Source organism: Polypterus senegalus, chromosome 4, assembly GCF_016835505.1.
Source record: "Polypterus senegalus isolate Bchr_013 chromosome 4, ASM1683550v1, whole genome shotgun sequence".
NCBI classification, from domain to species: domain Eukaryota; kingdom Metazoa; phylum Chordata; class Cladistia; order Polypteriformes; family Polypteridae; genus Polypterus; species Polypterus senegalus.
Window position 1 is genome coordinate 155,813,084 of NC_053157.1, and position 21,214 is coordinate 155,834,297.

The 21,214-nt window shown below is 37.5% G+C and overlaps 1 protein-coding gene across 2 annotated transcripts in view; it reads right to left on the reverse strand.

Moving 5' to 3' along the window:
• Positions 1 to 1,362: 1,362 nt before the first annotated feature.
• Positions 1,363 to 21,214, reverse strand: part of tapt1b (transmembrane anterior posterior transformation 1b) — an 82,095-nt gene continuing 62,243 nt past the window's right edge. For both annotated transcript variants that reach the window (XM_039751532.1, XM_039751531.1), the window contains 5 exons: positions 11,149 to 11,208; positions 8,419 to 8,487; positions 8,003 to 8,079; positions 4,624 to 4,784; positions 1,363 to 3,006 (listed from right to left, as the gene is read on the reverse strand). In XM_039751532.1, the coding sequence (XP_039607466.1) occupies positions 2,780 to 3,006; positions 4,624 to 4,784; positions 8,003 to 8,079; positions 8,419 to 8,487; positions 11,149 to 11,208 (594 nt within the window). In that variant the 3' untranslated portion in view covers positions 1,363 to 2,779. The remainder of the gene's footprint in view (positions 3,007 to 4,623; positions 4,785 to 8,002; positions 8,080 to 8,418; positions 8,488 to 11,148; positions 11,209 to 21,214) is intronic.

Sequence of the window (21,214 nt, forward strand, 5' to 3'; positions counted from 1 at the left end):
CAGTAAACCAGACCCGGGGGTGTGCAAGCGAAGCAAGCAGGGGGCAGAGCCCCCTAGTTTTTTTAAAGAATCCTGTTCGATATCTTTAAACTCATCCAGATCTGATGAAGAGTTTCTAAACACATTCAAAGCAATCTTGTAGCTTTTCCTCTGCCTCTTAATTTAGTTGTTGCAGTGTTTTCTTCTTACTCGAACATCTCCCCTTCATTGCCATTTCCTAGCTATCTTTGGTCATTTATTCTAAGTTGTGTCATGCCAGTTGTCAGTTGGTGGTAGCATCTGCATATTAATTTGGGTAAAAGTCAAATCCTGAACACTTGGTCAAATGTTTAAAAATATTAGTCGATCATGATAAATAATCATTATAACCAAATGCACAAAGAGCAAAAATAACAAAACTATATGCAAAAATACATGGCAGCATACTCAGGTCCAATCAAAGAAGAACAAAGATATTGGCCTTAAAATGGGACAGCGATAATAGCCCAGTTCCCAAATGAACCAATGTTGCATTCCTGGGTAAAACATCCTTAGCCTCTTTCAAGGTGTCAATGCTCTTCTTTGTCATCTCCAATGCACCCGAAGGCACCCAACAGAACCATACATGGGAAATGCTCTAGGCATGAAAATACACAGAGATAAGCTTTTAATGACATGCTTTAAACACTATTGTCAGTTAAATTTAAGTTATTTGATACTGTAGAACATCAATGGTGTGTTCAGTGAAAGTTAGGTTTTTGCTACCATACTTATCCATTTCAGCAAACATTCACATGCAGCATTACAGTTTCTTCACTTTCAATGTCTGGTTGAACCAGAGGGCTTCCTAATGCTGTGGAGTTTGTTCTTGGCATTCACATCACTGAGGGTCTTACCTGGCTTCCTCACTGAAAGTAGTACATGACAAAATGCAGAATTCAATTCTAGAAAGTCCAAAATCTTATAAAATAAGATGCATAGCTGTATTTTTAAAAAATTTACATAATCTTTTATTTTAATCATGAAAATTTAGTTATCTTTACCACAAATTACAAAGACATTCAAACTATACAAAAATGTTGGAATTTACTATTTAAAGCACAGTACAATCCAACCTTTTATCACAGAGTAAAACTTTCAGACAAGTTTCTTGAAGCTTGAAATGTAGTAAATGCAAACATTTTTGCAATTGGATCATACAAAATGGAAGGTACGAGTATGCTGTACTGTATACTGATATGTTTTAATTTCTGTAACTAAAATGTATTACTACAAAATTACCTGGAATATATGCGGTAGAAAAGCAACTCTAATTGCCTGCTTCAGTCAATGTATGATCATTGCATTTGTTAAATTAAGTGCCCATTTTACTTTTTCTTTTTTGAATGTTCTCTTACTAAGGGTGAGATCTGCAGCTTCATTGTCTTAAGGCAGATTTATTTTCAGTGTTTCTATGGCAAAAACAACCTAGGAATAGGAAATATACTGTTACTATACATTGTAAACCACACAAAACTGCAATGGAACGCTTAGCTGACATTTAAAAGATTTGACTCCTCAAACACTGCAATAAAAGTCTGCCCTGCAGGCACCAACATATACTGAGCAAACTGCAAATGTAAGTTCCTATAACCTCAGTTTAATTCTACAAAACTGTATAGAGTTTTAAGCATTCTCGGCTCACTTAACAAACCCCTGCCTTCTTAATGTCTCATTGAGGGCACAAATTAAAACTCTGTTTGCAAGCTCAGTATTACAAAGCACCTGAGAAATGTTTTTGTATGTTTCAGAATAAGACAGTATGGTAGATCAGTGCAAAAAACAGAATGAAAGCCTACAGCAAACACTGCATATACTCTCAGTTCATTCAGAAGTAGATGAACAACATAGAACAAGTCATAGAAGGTGATAATTGCTTTTGATTATATACATGTTTATGCATAATTGCACAAGGGCACGTACATACCCACATCTACAATCTTTTCATCAAGGCTTAAAGCAGACAGATTAAAAAGTGACTACTGACATTACCTTCCATACTGGCATTCGGCAGGAATATGCACACATGCACATACACTTGTACATTCACTCACGAACACATAATTTGATATAAGATCCATCCTTTGCATTTATACTTTGAAGTTAATAACATTTCAAAGCTAGATAGTCTTACATTACCAGCTGGAATATTGTTTTCTTCTACATTCACCTTAAGCAATGTCTTTGGCTTTACATTCTTCACTCCGAGTGCCAAAAGCATCCTTGTCAAATGAAGGGGTGGAAAAGGCCGAAATAAAAACATGATTGACTGTAATGATGCACTGATTTTGCTTGCAATCCATATTACTGAGCTTGTCTGGTTTTTGTGAAACTCTTTAGCGTAAAGAGTTAAACATCAAATATCACTTTATTTTCTTCCTTCATCACAGGCATTTCCTTCTCCTCCCAAAGCCTACTGGAAGAACAGTGCACGATGTAACCAATCCTTCAAAAAGCGATATTTATTTTGCAGCCTCAATTGCAATCAGAGTACTGCGTCATAACTGGTCCACCTACTAGGACAAGCTGAAAAATGAGACTGCCTTCTTGTAACTTAACTGCCAATGTTTATTTTAATTGTAGAATTCATCCAAATGCTTCAGGTCAGGATGAAACTGAACACATAAACATTTGTTTATAGTGAACAATAAATTATTTGTACCTTAATAAATACTTTGCCATCACCTCTGGCAAACAATTCTCCAGAGTATATTATTTGCCGTGCCAAAACTCCTGAGCTATTTTAGTAGAAAGTTATCTATTAATCAATGCGATTTCCACATATTGTAAATCTGTCAATCTCCAGTAAATCTTTCTTTGACGCTCTGTGCTTGAGCTCAGATCTGTCCTGGGTTATGTCCTGCTCCTCACCATCTGGGGTTGTAAGGAACTGGTCAGAGTTGCTTTTTGGAAGTGTGGGGGTAGAAATGTTTGATTGCTGAACTGGCTGGCTGGTGACAGACTCAGATGAGTCTTGTGAAGCACCTGCTATAAAATGAAAAAAGAGAATATATGTTTTACTCTTTTTGTTAATATACATTTTCAATTTCTACCTATTTATAACAATATAATCCAGTTTTGGAAAGTCAAGCAATTCAGTAGATTGTGATTTCTGCTCCTTCCTGCTCTTTCCATAGGAGAAGATGCCCAGAGACATCTAGGCAATTTTCTGAGCACCTCCATGGATTTCTAACCCTGCTTCCAACAGCAACGCTTCATCTCACAACAGTGCTTGAAATCGTGATATGTTTGTCTCCCAATACTCTCCTGGATCTCCTGCATTCTTCGGCAAACGCTGCACATATGCAGGGCAGAGTTCAAAACAATAATTTCTAAGAACTAGGATACATACTGCTGCCAGATTCTGGTTTTGCCTCAGTGAAGATGGCTCTGCTAAATATACAGTCACTCACCAACAATACATTTGTTCTGAATCATTACTTTGTGTCACATGGACTGAACTTTTTATTTATAACACACTCTTGGCTTAGGGTTGGTGAATTGTTTCCTTTGCTACAGCTTTATCCTGTGAAGTGTGGCTTTACCAGTTGTCCTGTGTACACTGGCATAATTTAATATGATGTTCCAAAAGTATGGATAGTCTGTCAAACAAACAGGAAAACGGTCACAATAAGTTAAAATGCAAACCAAAACCCTTCGTTTGATGTTTGATTCAGACTATAGATTTGATAAGCTAACTCTGTTGTAAAGAGTAGTTTCAGTTAACAACAACTGCAAAAACTGAGCCATTTCTTTCATTTCGGGGATTACAGAGGGTTATCTTTGCCAAAATGGGAAGTAATTCTCAAGACCTCTGACCTTGTGCTACTCTCTCTCAGCCTCGAAATACATTGACCTTCTTCCAACCCTCTGTGTCATCTGTTTGTATCCAATAAAGGCTCAGGCAACCCGACTGCGCATCTCTCTCCTCACCCAGCTGTTTCCATTGTGGATTATCCAACACACATACAAAGCTTAACACCCAAATCAGAAGCTGTCTTCCCACTATGGTATATCTAAGACCTGCCATGCTATCCTGGTGGCATCCTTACAACTAAAAACCTCTTGCCAGATGGCCACTTACTCACAGAAATAAAACAGAAATTTTGTATTATTATTTTTAATATTTTTTCTTAAGATACAGTAATCCTAATTTTAGCTCCTTTAATACTAACAGCTTGAATTGCAATTTTGACAGTAAAAAAGAAATTGCAACTTTGACCTCTCTGATGACTTTTCTATAAAAATGGTATACTGTACTTGTTATTATTGAAATACACAATCAGTTACATTCTAAACAATCATAAAAATATATAATTCCTTGTTTTAATAATTTCTAAAGAAACAAAAATGTACATCAATCATACCAAATCATACTACTCTGAAGTGTGAGTTCAGTAATAACTATAACAGTTCTAGGTTAAAAAAAAAAAAATCAAAAGATCCACTTTTTCTTTAATTGCAAAACACAATGCAGGAAACAAATTATGTTAACATCATAAAGACAACGAATAAAAAAAGTTTCCAATATTCTCCTATGCAAAACATTAAAGTCACAATATATTAATGCAATGAATAATGAGCATTAAGCTAACCAATACCTACCTGTAGGTGGATGAAAAACATTATTTGTTTTGCTTGTAGGTTTTCCTGGTGCAGAAGTCGATGGATTTTGAAAAAGTTTTTCTTCCATTTTGGCTTCTTTTACATATGAACAGGACTTTCCAAGTAAAACTATGCTGTTCAAAACTTTAAGTGTTATCAACCTGAAATTGAATAACAAATATTTTACTTATACTCAGTTAAGCCCTGAAAAGCATGCAGGCCTCCCTCATTAGTATAGTTTTGAACCCAAAATGTTGACACTATTTTGAAAAAACAAGTACTGATTAAACTTGAAATGTAAAAAAGAGAACAATTTATAAATGAGAAAAGTGAATGTATTATTGACCAATTTGGACAGGTATTAGGGGACACATTCACCAGTTGATTTATAGTTAAGGTTGCAGAATAAGGTATATAATAAAAACAATAAAGAAATGTGTATTGTTTTCTCAGTATTCATCATGTGTGTAATTGTGTTCAGATTCATAATACTTTTGAATAAACTACTAATGTAACAACACACAAATTGTCTTTAACTTCAATACACTTTTCTCTTTGGAATCACAGCCATAAAATGTACAAATCAAAGTTTTACTGATGGTGGAGGCAGTTTAAAAATAAAGGTCTATGTGGATCAGTATGAAATGGTTCCCATCTCACAAGCTCTAAAATAAGAATTTCAACTGTAGTGGTACCAAGAAGAATAAATATAAGACTGCAGTTAGTTTATGACAGAACAGAAATCAGATGTTTACTTTTTTTAAAAATATGCATACATAAAAGTGATAAGACTTATTTCAGTGGGCGGCTGTGATGATGCGGGTTGGTTGCATGCTCCCATCTTTCTGTCCGGGAGCCCTTGAACCCATCACCGTTGGTAATGATGAGCTAAGCAGTGAGGCAACAACATAGCAAGGAGATGGTGCAAAAGTGTACAGTGCTTTTATTAAAACAATCAACAAAAAAAACAACGTTCAAATTAAATAAAGTGCAGTGCATTCAAAATTGTTCAAATAAATAATCCATAAAACAAGTGTGAAACGTGGAGGTTAAAATCCATTAGAAAAACAATCCTTTAAAAACAAGGTTAAAACACAATGCAGGAAACAATCCTTAACACAAAGCCTGGTGCTTCTTTTACCCTGGCGGCTCTTCTGCTTCTCCTGTCTGGGTCCCGCAACAGAAGAGTCGCACCCTCAGCAGCTGACCTTTTCTCCCCTCGACTGGTCTGGAGGCCTCCCGATTCCTGGCTTCAGTCATGCACTCACCCCAGACCGAGACTTGGTTTCCTTGACGACTAGGACGCTCACATCAAGGACTTCACCCACCAAGCCTCCCGACTCCCACTGCCTTCACGGCCTTACGCGGCCTGTCGTCCTTCAACTGGTCACTCCAGCTCCTTGCTCGCTCAGCTGGAGCAACTGCTTCCTTCTGCCCCCACCGAGTGTTGGCCAAAAACCCTTCTTGGGGCTCACTTTCCAACTGCCTACCTGCGAGCCCTCACTCACTCGCTCGCTTGTTCTCTCGCTCGCTCACACCAACTCTCTCGCCACACTGCTTCCTGTTCTCCAGCAACCTCTGTCTTTCTTTGTCTCTTTCTCTTTTCTTTTTCTTCTCTTAGCCGAATCGCGCTTCTATTTATCAAAAGGGCATGGCAGCTGTGGCAAATCAGCAGCCCCAGGAACAATCACGGATGCGGACAGTTTCCCACCTGTGCACTTAGGTGAGAAACGCTCACATCACGAATTGCCCCGAGAACCACTTCAGCCACACAACCACCATGCCCCCTCACTAAGCCACGAGCGCACTGCTTATTTATTTAAAAGTGGCCCTTTTTACATGACCTGTTTCCTCCCACCGTCCAAAGACATGCAGGTTAGATGCATTGGTGATCCTACACTGTCCCTAGTGTGTGCTTGGTCTGTGTGTGTGCCCTGCGGTGGGCTGGCACCCTGCCTAGGGTTTGTTTCCTGCCTTGCACCCTGTGTTGGCTGGGATTGGCTCCAGCAGACCCCGTGACCCTGTAGTTAGGATATAGCGGGTTGGAAAATGACTGACTGACTGACTTATTTCAGAAAAATAATATAAATGCATTAGCATGGTGACAATGTTTGTGTAAGAATTACTGCTCTGTGAACATGTTCTGATTTAATCCAACTGGCAAGTAAATGATCATAAAATTACATTTGGACCTTGAGTTTCAGAAACAGCATTTATTTTTTTATATTAAACGAAAGGATATGATCTTAGAGACACTACAGAATGAATCTCTTATACCTTTGGCCCAATCACTCTCTCTCATTTAGTTTTACTGAGCTTATAGATCACATTAGCATAAAAAACCACAGTTAAGTCAAAAATACAATTGGTACAACATTCCAAACATTCATATTTAAACAAAATCATCAAGTAAAACTAAACAGTTAGCACCCTGCCCCTATCTGGTTTGTGTCCCTTCTAAGATAGTCTTTCAGCCATTAATATTAATCATTTTATGACGACTAAATTAATTTTGAAACTTTAGCAACATGTTTTCTTTCCTCCCATACCATCTTTTTCTCTGTCTGTCTCTGTGTGTATACAAACACACAATGACTGTGAACCCTATATGCTATTATGGAAAATTATGAAATACCTCTCCAATGGAAAGCTACTACTGTAGATACTCACATTTAAGTTTTCCCACAGATAAGTCAGGGCTTGATTTTACCATATAATTTCTGGTATTTTATAATGTCCGTCGTATAAGCCAAATGCGGAAAACTTACGCTATTGGTGCAAGAGATTATGACATGCTAACACCCACCTGAGAGAGTAACCACAGAGCACACTGCCTTTTTTTCTATGTATTGTGCCTACGTGACCACACGGTAATACCCGAACTATCCCAAAGCGAAATTTGCATTATTTTGTGTTTTTTGTATCTCACACCCTCATACACCTTTATCGTAAGAGCATCCCTTATCTACAATGGAGCATTCGATCAGAAGAAAATATGAAGTTGGTTTTAAATTAAAAGTCGTTGAAGTGATGAAAGAAATTGGTAATTGCACTGCTGCAACAAAATTTGATGTGTCTGAGAAACTGGTGCAAGATTAGAAGAAGCAAAAAGATGTAAAAAAAAAATTAAGTGTATTTTTGAATGGGCGTATAAGTCGGGGTCTGATTTTATGATCGAGTTTTCGGGTTTTAAAACCTGACTTATATGCAAATATACACGGTAGTATTCCACTGTGATAGATGTCTGAAATGTTAAATAATAGCCACTCTAAAATGATACGTGAAATGTGAAAACAGGTAGGTAAATCAAAAGTATCAACTAAAAAAACACATGAAAATCAAAGTGAAAATGGCAACATGATGAGACATAAACTCTTACCCAAGATAGAAGAGCAGAACACAGATGAATGCCAACGAACCTTGTACTTTTACAGAACTTGTGACAACTCTTGTTAGCTATGTTAAACAAATTGAAAAGGAGGCATTAAAATTCTACAGCTCTAAGAAAGCAAATGTAATACTATATATTAGTATAGCCAATGAATTATTAGAAAGCAAGAAATTCGGACTTTAATGGATCAATATTTTTACAAGTAAAAGTGATAATGTGATAACACAAATAAACTAATACTATAAATTCACTGTATGTGAAGGTGAATGGAAGTACCAAGGAACAAAATCACCTTAGGTACAAAGAAGGTACTTTAATTTTATTGAACTAATAAGCTTATTACAGACCTGTATAAACTGCAAGCTAAAAAGATGTAAAGGCCAAACTATAAAAAAATAACTTACTAGTACTGCAAGAGGTAAAGGAATAAATCCCATTCTTCTAGACACAGAATCACTATAATCTGTATATGCCTGAAAATACAGGTAAATGCAACTTAAAATAATGAAAAGGAAGAAATACATTTTTCAAATTAAGATTCAAACACTTTCTCTAATCTGTGTATATATATTACTGTTTTATTTCTCATGGTGCAGTAACTGCTGCTGCAGCCTCACAGCTCCACAAACTGGCTTCAAATCCTTGCCTGAGCATGACATCCCACCATACTCGCAATGTACTACAGGCTTCTTTTCACATCAATGTACATATACCCAAATTGAAAGTGGGTGCGTAACCCTTAGGGTTGGTTTCTATTATAAGTCTCATGCTGTCTGGTTGTTTCACATCCACACAGCCCTCAACTGGACACTGAAGATACAAAAAAAAAAAAAAATTGGAAAGACTATTTTATTTTTCTAGACTGTAACCCTAAACTACATATAAAAATTTATCATAGCACTACTCATTACAATATGCAAATTAAGATCACTACTCACATATCTACTCACCTAAATTGATGATTATAGCCACTTATGCACAAGGTGTCCCACTGGCAGAACACTGTAGGATTTCAAATTTATATTTGTATCATGGTGCACCATGTTTTTGCTCACAGTTTCACATGGGGACCACCGTGCAAAACACAGTGATCACACCACACTGATCAAATGTCATTGAATCACATTGCTCAAACTTCCATGGGGGATGGCTTTCCGATCTAATGTCACTGAATCACGCCACACATCACTGACAGTTCACATGGAGAACACCCCTTTCTCCCACTTCAATCGAATGCCATGATGGCACAAGCACATAAGGAAAAAAAAGTTTCCGATAGTGTCTTGTTAAAGTATACACCACAGAAGAGGTAAACATTAGCGTGCAATTCCTTTTAACCCATTTCTAATTGCACTCACTTTACCCTCCCTGGAAGACAGAACCTAGCATGATCACAAACGAGAAATAAAATCAAAAGTAGGCTGAGGAGAAGCATCAGAGGTTTAAGTGAATTCATGAATTAGGCAAGGATGATTACAATCAGTGACTGCAGCAGATTATAACGTCAATACGTTTTGTGTGCTCGCAACGCTGCAACGGCCATCTGTGACCCAAAAGTGGCTTATAGACACTGGTTTAAGTGTATGTGTGGTGTGTGTGACTAGTAATAGCTCTTTTATTTTGAAGATTTGCTCTGTTGTGAAATGTCGGCAAAGTCACAAACCAGCAGTCTCCAGCTCTGAGGCAAGTGCTTGCAGCTTGAGCTAAATGGAGAACTTCAATATTCAGCCGCATAGAGCAGTCTCTGAACACTGTGATCGGTGCGCCTCCTGGTGACGACAGCTGCTGTCTCTCTGAGTCAGCCCCCGCCATCTCTGTGCCAAGCGCGCCACTACAATTAAAAATCAGAATTCGTAAGTTGTGTGCCTTTCCCTAAAAGTGAGGAAAGTTCCATTTATGGCAACAAATATAACTGATAAGTAACAAGCCTTTTTCTATAGGAGAGAAAAAATCAAACTTATGATTTTGAAATTTTATATTTTGTTTTGTTTTTATATTCTTTTGTCTAAATACTGTATATCTACAGATATACATATATCTATATGTTTGCATATATTCTCTTCTGTTATCCTCATTTTATAATGAAATGGTTTTATTTTGCTTATTTCAACAACTGTGCCTGGGTTATTTGTGAAAGTAAGGCTTTGCTCTCATTTCAAATCACAACAGAGAAAGTGGCAGTGTTAATGTAGACTTTCACTGATTTATGAGATTCATAAATTGTACAGATCTCTTCATATTTCTGGCGTACCTTCAGAGATCCCACATCCCATAATCTACATTAATGTGCCATCCCTGGGATGAACAAGTTAAATCATCCTCCTTCCTATCTGGCGCCCCTGGTTGACAAGTTAAAATTCAATTCCACTTTTACCTACATGGCAAATAGAGACTGTTTCAACGACTGGTATGAAAAATTATTTTCAAAGTAAAGGCTTGGATGAGGACATAATTATATGCTACAAACTGTTTCTTGCTACTTCAGAATCATTTTATTGTGTGTGTGTGTGTGTGTGTGTGTGTGAAAACAAATTCAAAAAACAAACTACAATGCTTGTTTTGACAGACTATTTAGGTGTAAGGGACTAATGTTTTCAAAAAGGGGCACAATGTTTCCAAAAAGAGGAACACCTTGGAGTATTGTACTTACCACTCTTCAGCCATTTCTAGCTCCTTTATGACATACACAGAATAATAGCGGTTTACTTTCGGCTAATGTAATTTAGAGCAATACTGCAAAAAAACCCTTACTGCATAAGAGGTTAAATTCTGAAGAGAAGTGTAACTAGTTGCTTATTACCTTCTCTTGCATCTGTTTAATCTGTTTTAATGTATTTCTTGGGGTTAATTTTACCACACTTCATATATGGCTCAAACCAATGCTAGCTAACATGACTGCAGGTTCATAAACTGTATGAATACAGTTACCTATTTTAAGAAAATTTCCTGAATAACAGATGAGACTGTGGTAAAAAGTATAATTTCATTACATTTTGGATTCATACATAAAAGACCAGCAAACTTTTAAAATGTGTATGCATTAAGAAAGTGTTTTATTATTGACAATACATTATAATTTATTAATACCAGAAAAATTCTATTTTTTTTAACAGATTAATAAAATTATAACTTACATTTTTCTGTCGACTGCTTACAAGTTCAAAAGCAAGGCTGGTTCTATATTCACTATAAACCTAAAACGAAATAAATATGATCTTAATAAATCTATTATTTAGCAAAAAAATATTTTTTTTTTGGAAACATACCAAGTATAACCTTGTATATGCATACAGTATGTAAACTTAAGACTTATGAAGTCTTGGCAAATACACCTTAATAAAAGAATAAATGTCTGGGTGTCTGTCTGTGTGTTCATCCATTTGCTGTGTTGTTATCATTTCAAAAGATGGCACATCACATTTTGCAATTGTCATTCCAATAAGTAGTGCATCATTTGCTATGCAATCCAAATTTGGCACCTGGCAGAAAAACACCTTGGGCTTGAAGTCTAAGTGGGTTAATCAGTCTCACCTTTTTAATAGCTTTTTACTTTTAACACTAGAATCCCCGAAGCCTATGAAAAAAGTCATAATGCCGGTCCACCTTAAATTCCTTCACACCTCTCCATCAGCGTCTTTGCTTTGCCAAATGTGTCAATCAACACAAGGAGAAAGCAGCCTGCTATCTCATCCCAGATGCCACTGAAGTTCTCACAGCTCAAGTTTATCTATCTGGGTGTCAGGTGCCTTGAATTGCATAGAGTAAATAATATATATCATTATTTGGAATACATACAGTTCATGTGTGTTCCGTGTCTACAATGATCTGGAGAAATGTAGGATGGCAGGAAATTCTAGGCAAGAAATGTTGAACGCATAACTAAAACAGAAACTTTTTCCATGTTATAGTAAAAATTAATCAAACCCATCCATCCATCCTCTTCCGCTTATCCGGGGTCGGGTCGTGGGGGCAGCAGCTTGAGCAGAGAGGCCCAGACTTCCCTCTCCCCGGCCACTTCTTCCAGCTCTTCCGGGAGAATCCCAAGGCGTTCCTGGCCAGCCGGGAGACATAGTCCCTCCAGCGTGTCCTGGGTCTTCCCCGGGGCCTCCTCCCAGTTGGACGTGCCCGGAACACCTCACCAGGGAGGCGTCCAGGAGGCATCCTGATCAGATGCCCGAGCCACCTCATCTGACTCCTCTCGATGCGGAGGAGTAGCAGCTCTACTCTGAGCCCCTCCCAGATGACTGAGCTTCTCACCCTATCTTTAAGGGAAAGCCCAGACACCCTGCGGAGGAAACTCATTTCAGCCGCTTGTATTCGCGATCTCGTTCTTTCGGTCACTATCGATAGCTCATGAACATAGGTGAGGGTAGGAACGTAGATCGACTGGTAAACTGAAAGCTTTGCCTTGCTGCCCAGCTCTTTTTTCACCACGACAGACCGATGCAGGGCCCGCATCACTGCGGATGCCGCACCGATCCGCCCGTCGATCTCACGGTCCATTCTTCCCTCACTTGTGAACAAGACCCTGAGGTACTTGAACTCCTCCACTTGGGGCAGGATCTCTCCCCCAACCCTGACTGGGCACTCCAACTTTTTCCGGCTGAGGACCATGGTCTCGGATTTGGAGGTGCTGATTCTCATCCCATCCCAGCTGCTTCACATTCAGCTGCAAACCGATCCAGAGAGAGCTGAAGATCACGGCCTGATGAAGCAAACAGGACAACATCATCTGCAAAAAGCAGTGACCCAATCCTGAGTCCACCAAACCGGACCCCTTCAACACCCTGGCTGTGCCTAGAAATTCTGTCCAAAAAATAAAATTAATCAAATGTTGACGTTAAATGTATAATGGGTGAAGACTAAAATTCAAATATCAAATACTTTCACAAAAGTTATAAAAAAAACAAGTGCGCCTTTGTTCAAGAATACAACCAAAAAAAAAAAATTATTCAATTTACAAGTTGCTGTCAATATGTAAAAACCGAAGCCCAAATATCAATTGCATGGGTGGGTTAGAGGTAAGAACGGCTGCCTCTAAATCAAGAGGTTGCGGGTTCGAGCCCAGGTCTTCCCCACATTTTACGTTTTGAGTAGTGAGCTCCTATTATTATTACTATGACCTAAGCAGAAAGCAAAGAAACAACACGATTTTAGCTACAACTTTGGGAATGTCCTTTAGAGGTTGACAGCGTCCAGACTTTACCCCAAACAAACATCTCTGGAGAGACCAGAAAATAGCTGTCTACCTAGGTATCCATCAAACCTGACAGAGCTTAATAGGATCAGCAGAGAAGGACGGCAGAAAATCCCCAAATCTAGGTATGGGATGCTTATCATATCATACCCAAGAAGATTCTATGCTATAACAAAGGTGCTCGAACTAAGTACTGAATAAAGTGTCTGAAGACATCCTAAATAAACAAGTTAATTAGCTTTATAAAATTATTTCAAAAACATTCCAAAAATCCATAAAGCATATAAGACTCCATAAAGCACAAACACATAACAGTTCCTTTTCATTTAGCAGTTTCCCACTCCTAAAACTAGAATTTTGATAAATCTGAATGCCTAAAAGGCAAAAATGCGCATTCATTAGATAACAAAATGCTCCTGACCCGTCATTAACTACATTCAAATTCTGCACATGCTCAGATAATTAATTCAGTTAGTAAACTTCTTAAGGCTTGACAAAACCTGAAGTATGGATTTTATATACATTGCTAAGGATTCTTTTTAGACCCAATTAAGATATTACATTTAGAACCCAGCATATAGTTTATAAATGACAGCAAAAAGATAAGGGAAGAGAGGAAAAGTGATATATGGCCTTCCAGGAGGATATCATGAAAAATTCTCTTATGTTACACAAGATATTGTTATTGCAGTTAGAAAATGTTTGATCAGCCCTTCAGCATAACATGGATTATGTACAGTAACTGCTGTAACTAATAACACACATCAATTGGTCTGCCTTAACACATTTTTAACAATTACAGTCCAAGGTGGAAAAGTACATTTGTTTTCAATAACTGGCAGAAGCTAATTTAACAACAATAAGCTCCACCAAATGTTTTGGTGGAATTTTAGACAATTCCTTTCTACAAAATTCATTGTTTATTGTCATTTCTGGGATTTCTTGCAAGAACACCACTCTTTAGGTCCTGCCACAGAATTTTGTTTGGGTTGAGGTCTGCACTCTGATATAGCTGTTCCTCCACAAAAATGTAGTTGTATTTCAGTTAATCTGTTGTTGCTTTACTCATGTGGTTGGTGTTTCATTCTCTTGTTACATCACACAACTTTTAATAAGCATAAGGTAACAAATTGCAACCCTGACATTCATCAATAAACATTCTTGATTCAATTTTGATTTCACTGGTTCCTCTGTGACAGGTTGTCCAGATTCTGAGGAAGCTATGCAGTCAGAAGCCATGATGCTTCCTCTACCACCCTTCATGGTTTGTGTGTGGTTTTGATGTTGGTGTGCAGTGTTTTTTCTTCCAAACATAGCATTCATTGTTTCTGCTGAAGAGCTTAGGATTTGTCTCTTCTGTCCACAGAGCATGGCTCTAGAAACATTGTGTAAAATCAAAGTAGTCATCTGTAAACATTAGATTGGCATCAATATCTTTTGGAGAAAACTGCTTTCTTCTGTGGTGACCCTCAGTGAACACCATTTTTGTTTAGGGCACTTCTTCTATGGGACACTGAAACTCTTTCAAAGGTTCTTTGCTGTTATCCTAGGATTCTTTTCCCTATCTTCAAGAATGTGTGCTCTACTCTTGCCATGATCTTTGCAAAACACCAGCTAGTAGAGAGAGTATCAACTGTATTAAATTTCCTCCATCTAAATACAATTTGTCTTACCGTGGACTACTGAACACCCATGCCTTTAGAAATGTGTCTGTAGCCTTTTCCAGCATATGCTTCTCTTATTCTTTTAAGATCAAATGATATTTGTAGGCTTGTTTGCATAAAGTGCACAAACCAAACACTGTCATTGTTCAGCTTGTCTGTCTGTATGAAACAACTTGGCTCCCTGTGGGACAATTTTTGTGAAATATAGCAAACCTATTCTTCAAAAAAATTGTTGGGAAAATTTAATTTTTCTAATCTGAAGTCCCTTAAGGCATTAAAACCTACAAATAAATAATTATTTTTCATTTTCCTACAGTACATCCAGTGTCAAAATATGAAGAGCAATGTCCCTATCTCTACCAAGTAATTTTTTTATATACCTTCTATCACAGCATGCAATGCTTTTAAAACTCAGTTGCCCATTACATACTATGTATTAATAATAAAACACTTATTGGCACAGAGTATTTCACTCTATATTGTGCATGTTCACTCATGACCTAATTGTTCTGTGGGCGACAAACTCAAAAGTTTTTACAAGAAATCTGTTCTGCGGGAAAATGTGAATTGGGTTCAGTGCTTCCTAAAAAAATGTGCTTGGTTGGAAAACATGCAAACAATGTAAAGAAATTCCTGAAGCAACCTCCCACACCTCAACATTAATTCTGTGTGAATGTATATACTGCAATTAGCACCAAGATGGAAAACACTGACACTGCACAAAATTAACATTATAGCAACTCCTTCATTTGGGAGTATTTATTGTTTTATTATTAGCTTCAGAACTCCTATGGGAATGCCTCCAATATAACAAATCTAGGCTTGTAACTGAAGCTATTTTTTCTTGTACTACACTCTGCTTCCTCACAAATATTATAGATACTACATTCACTTTTCCAGCAAGTTATCTGCTTTTCTCTCTCAAGTTTGAAAGTTAGCCCCATATGATCAGGGTTTAAATCCTCCAAAACATCACCACAGGGTGACTGACCCCAAGAAAACAACCAGTAAACTATGGCACTCCGTCCAGAATAAACTCTCCCTGAAGGTCAGTAGTACTGTACCCACACTATCCTTACTCATGCTATGTCTTCCTGCTGTTAAACGTTACAATCATCACTTTTCCTACTTGTAATTACTGTTTTTTCAAATTTTATTCACATTTTTAAACATTTTAAAACATGGTTTAATGTATATATAATGTCAAAAACTGAATCAATTGTTTTAAAGCAGTGGTTACCAAACTCGGTCCTGGGGACCCCCACTGTGGCTGCAGGTTTTTGTTCCAACCAACTGGACTCTTAAGCCTAATTAAGCGAGTTATTTTTTCACAGTTTCTGTGTTTTGGAGTCAATGTAGAAATTACAAATTAAGTTTGGTAGATTTTTATTAAAATGTATTTAGCATTTATATGGCAAATATGTTTTTTTAAGTTGACAACAATATGTTCAACCTAATTTTCATTCTACTTTTCCACGTGTTCTGGTTATTGAATTGATTATTAACTAATTAGCGAGTCTGACACAGTCGTTGCTGCTTTGATCATCCTGGGTAACTAGTATGCTGGTTGTTAATTGTCACTATTAGGGTTAAATGAAGGGAGCAAACTACACAGAAAAAAATAGGAAAACAACAAAAGAGAGTAAAGCACTTATAGCTTTAGAAAAAAATCTAAATATTTCTAAATGTCTTATAAATATAAAAACCATACTGTTGTGTTTTTGTTTTGTGAATGCAGAATAAGAGAAGAGTAAAAAAGACTAGCTAATTAAATGAGATCAGTTGTTATCAATTATTATCACCAACTGTGAATCTGAATGGAACAAAAACCTGCAGCCACTGAGGGTCCCCAGGACCAAGTTTGGTAACCATGTCTTTAAAAGACTCCTGACTGACTAAATTTGCATCCTTCCCTAAGGCTCTTGCTACCTATATTTTACATCACTTTCTTTGTAAAACTTTCCTCTGATGTTGACCACAAGGAAGCAAGTAACGACAAATTAAAACTGACCCTTTTCCAAAAATACCAGTTGTTTTTTTCTTTTATTCCTAAAAACAGCAAACTTTCTGCATGTTACTGCTATAGAAAGTGCTTTCCTGTAACAGAGGGCATCAGATGGCAAAATGATAGCTAAAGATAATGTATGTAAAGTATGTGCATAGGATTTGTCTTACAGCCTTCTTCTCAATCTTGTGGATAAAAAATATACTGCTGTGTAAGCAAAGTGTCAAAAAGCAGGAGGCACCACAAGCTATTAATCTCCTGAGACTGCAAGTCTTTCTTTTAAAAAGTAAATGTACCTATGATTCTATTTATATGGATAGGAATAGTACCCCAGATATTCCTTTCAAAGGAATCTGATAGTGCTGAACACAAACCTGCATGATTAGCTATGGAAAGAAGATCCTAACTGCTTCTTTCTTATACGTTGCATTCTATGTGTCAGGAACTATCAATTGCTGTAACATAGCACAAATTGCTCAGCACTCACTGAGTATCCAGTGTTGGTGCAAGCAACTTTTGAAAGGCAGACAACTGTACCTTTGCAGGCCAACCTTATTCTCTCACTGTTCAAAATATCTAATATATAATATATGGAATAAAAAGGGTGGCATGGTGGCGCAGTGGTAGCGCTGCTGCCTCGCAGTTAGGATACCTGGGTTCGCTTCCCGGGTCCTCCCTTCGTGGAGTTTGCATGTTCTCCTCCGGGTGCTCCAGTTTCCTCCCACCTGTCCAAAGACATGCAGGTTAGGTGCTTTGGCAATCCTAAATTGTCCCTAGTGTGTGCTTGGTGTGTGGGTGTGTGTGCCCTGCGTTGGGATGGCGCCCTGCCCGAGGTTTGTTTCCCGCATTACACCCTGCATTGGCTGGGATTGGCTCCAGCAGGCCCCCATGACCCTGTAGTTAGGATATAGCGGGTTGGATAATGGATGGATGGAATAAAAAGGGCCTTGAAATAGTTAGGATACAGCATATAAATTCATATATTTGCAACTTTGAAAATCTTGCCTCAAACATAACCTACCACAAAAACAGTTTTGACCTTTTACAGAATAAAGAGTTAGTGAAAAATAATCTTGCTCACTTTCCTAATTCCCTTACTTATCTACTGTGGAAGCTTTACTATGTAATATGACTACTAGTACAATAACCACTTCAAGATTACACAAGTGATTCTATAACAACACCTCAGTAGATAATCTGTATCCCTTGACCTTAGTGCAAAAGTTGATTATTACTAAAACTGTCACCTAATGTCTTTTATTCCATGCATCCTCTCCCACTGCAAAAGGTTTATGAAGAAGTACAAACAAATAGCAAGCTAACATTTAATTCCTCAACAGCAGTAGGTTGTGATGGGTCAGTGATTTCTGGTTGCAGTGTCCATGCCCCAAACCAACCTCCTAATACCCTCACCCCATTACAGTCACGGTTTACCCTGTTAAGACTGATGTGGCTGACTGGAAGTTTGCTTCCTTTATGGTATCCACTAAGTGTTCCTTAAAGTGTTATGACAGTAGGGTATATGTGAAGGAGACAGGATTTTGAATCTGGAAATCCATAGTCACAAACCTGCATGTAATGTGGCAGTTACTGGAACTCAAACTGAGACAGATGTGTAATTCAGCAGCTGCATCTATGACACAGTCTTATTTAGAATCCCTGCTGCTCATTCAATAAAAGGAGTGTAAAAAATACATTCTAAACGTAGCCTGAAACTCCATTTCAATAATGACTAGAAAACCAGCAGGGTCTCCCTTTCTTTTATTGGAACTACAGAAACAAACTGCTGAAGTTTGCTACTTATAAGCATCAGTGCCTTTATAATCAGCAGTAAATGTGAATGTTTTAAAATAATTTGTCAGCAAAATCTTGAGATACACAATAGACTTAACAGCCTTGAGTGAGAGTCATTTCCCTGAGGAAGAACTACTATGAGAAAGTAGAGGCAGTTTCAGAAATCAACCTGTTCATGGAGCTGGCTTTGCTTTGAAGGAACAGGGGCCTCATGTATAAACGGTGCGTACGCACAAAATGTTGCATAAGAACGTTTCCATGTTCAAATCATGATGTATAAAACCTAAATTTGGCATAAAGCCACACACATTTCCACGGTAGCTCATAAACTGTCGTATGCAAGTTCTCTGCTCGGTTTTGCAGACTGGCGGCACCCAGAGTCAAAACAGTGCTACTGTTCCTGTGTGGGTATCCATTCTTTTTTAGATCCACATCCCTGACGCGGCTTTACAAATACACTGAAATTAACTGCATATTGTTTATTAGTTTAATGCATCTGATTGTAATTAACCTGTAACAATATAATGGTCCACAAAATGGTCAAACTATTCCAAATACCATAACTGCTTTAGCGTTGTTACTCTCACTGCACCTCGTATCCCACATCGGATCATCTTTTTCCATATTACTCTCACTGCACCACTTGGGAGTATTTATATCACTGTTTCTGAGTGTGAACCACAGCTGTACAGCAGCTGATCAGAAAGAGAATTATCGGTATTTTCCCTCTTGCTTCTGCCATTGCCTTTTCACAGAAGGCTGAGCTTAAGGGTTATTTATATTGATTTATATATTTAAAGAGGCGTAATTCTGGGAGGAGTTGGAGCAGGACAGCAGGCGTGTGAACGTGTGTTACTTTTCATGCTTATCGGGATTTATTTAGCGGAGGAACATGGAAGCTGGCGAACGCACAGATTTATGCATCTGGATTTTTGTGCTTACGCCATGTTATAGTGTGAGTTCTACACACGGCGTTATACATGAGGCCCCAGATTATCAACCATTTTACCAGCCTTCCAACTGGCATGGGCAAAGCCTCGTGACCCTTATTCTCCAGTAAAACAACCATTAGGTAGCCAACATCATCATTGTCTATATGCCAAATTTAGTTGCTAATTAGAATATCAAAAAATAATTTTAATCTGGATGCTGAAATGACTGTTGCCCCTATAAGACGACAAGCTGATCATGCTGGGGGATTTTAGTGGAGTGGTTGACTGCAAGAAAAGATATGTACAATAATTTTGCAAAGCTACCAGCTTTAGAATTATCTATGCTCTGCCAATTGACACTCTTTGGGAGGTTCCAAAGATGTTTATTAAAAAGGCTGGTGGAAAATGTTCACTCCAATCCAATATTAGCAACAAATGTATGTTCTCCTACATCTCTGTGATATGGATAAGCAATACATAGGGGGCAAAATCCACTCTTTTTCCCAAAATCCCACTTTATGAATATAAATATATCCACAAACATGTAAAGTTTTTTTATTGAGTGTGGCACATAAATAACCATTGTTGAAGCAAAAATGTCTCCTTGACGAGCACAAGGTCTAAAGATGTAGTCATGAGCCCTAGTAAGAACAGAAAAAAGTTTAAGACCACTTGGATAAAGACATTGCCACATACAGCTGCTGGCAAAAGGCTGTTGATTTTTTTAAACATAACTGATGTTAGCAACTGCAATGCTTTTATTATTATCTGAAGTGAAATCAACAATGATTGGTACAGTGACAAACTGAACAGGGAAGAATTCTCTTGGAGCATCCATGTCGTGCTCTGGTGAAGCCTCATATAAAGAGAGGGAAGTACTTTCTTTGTGTATAAAATCTCACGAATATATACAGTATATGTAGGGATGCAAAATGTCTTGCACATCATTTTTGTCTCTTCCACATCAGCCTTAAAGTATCATTAGGTTAGGGAATTTTTGAAGTGTTTTAGGAAACATGGGGTCTGCATCTGGCTGACCTGTTGGCCTAAGGGATTATTATACTATAAATTACAAATTTATACATACTTAGGTTGACCATTGGAAAAGTGCTTAGGCAGATCAATCTCAAACATATGTTAATCTGGTTAGTTTTATTTTGTGCTCTTTTTTCAGTCAAACCGTTCCCAAACATAAAATCCTTTTCTTTATCTAAAAATTTTTTTAGAAAACAAAGGAAGTCGACTATTTGTTCATGTAAATACTGATTATAGCTTATAAATTTCATCATTTAGTGTAATAATTATGACTACTAGGTTTTAATGGGGCTCCATACAATGAGGAAGGCAATCTGAATAAATCATGAGGGTTAAAAATAAATGAAAATAGATACTGAAACAATAAGGCCTAAAAATCCTACAGCATACCAGGGTAAATCAAAATACTGATTATAGCAAAAAATGCAATTTGACAATAATATTTATGTTTATGAAAAAATACCATTGGAAAAGATGTCATTAAAATAGATTGTTATACCAATACCAAATCTTAGATGTAAAACATTGTAATCTTGTAAGAAATAGAAGCTAGCATACTATTCATATACTTAC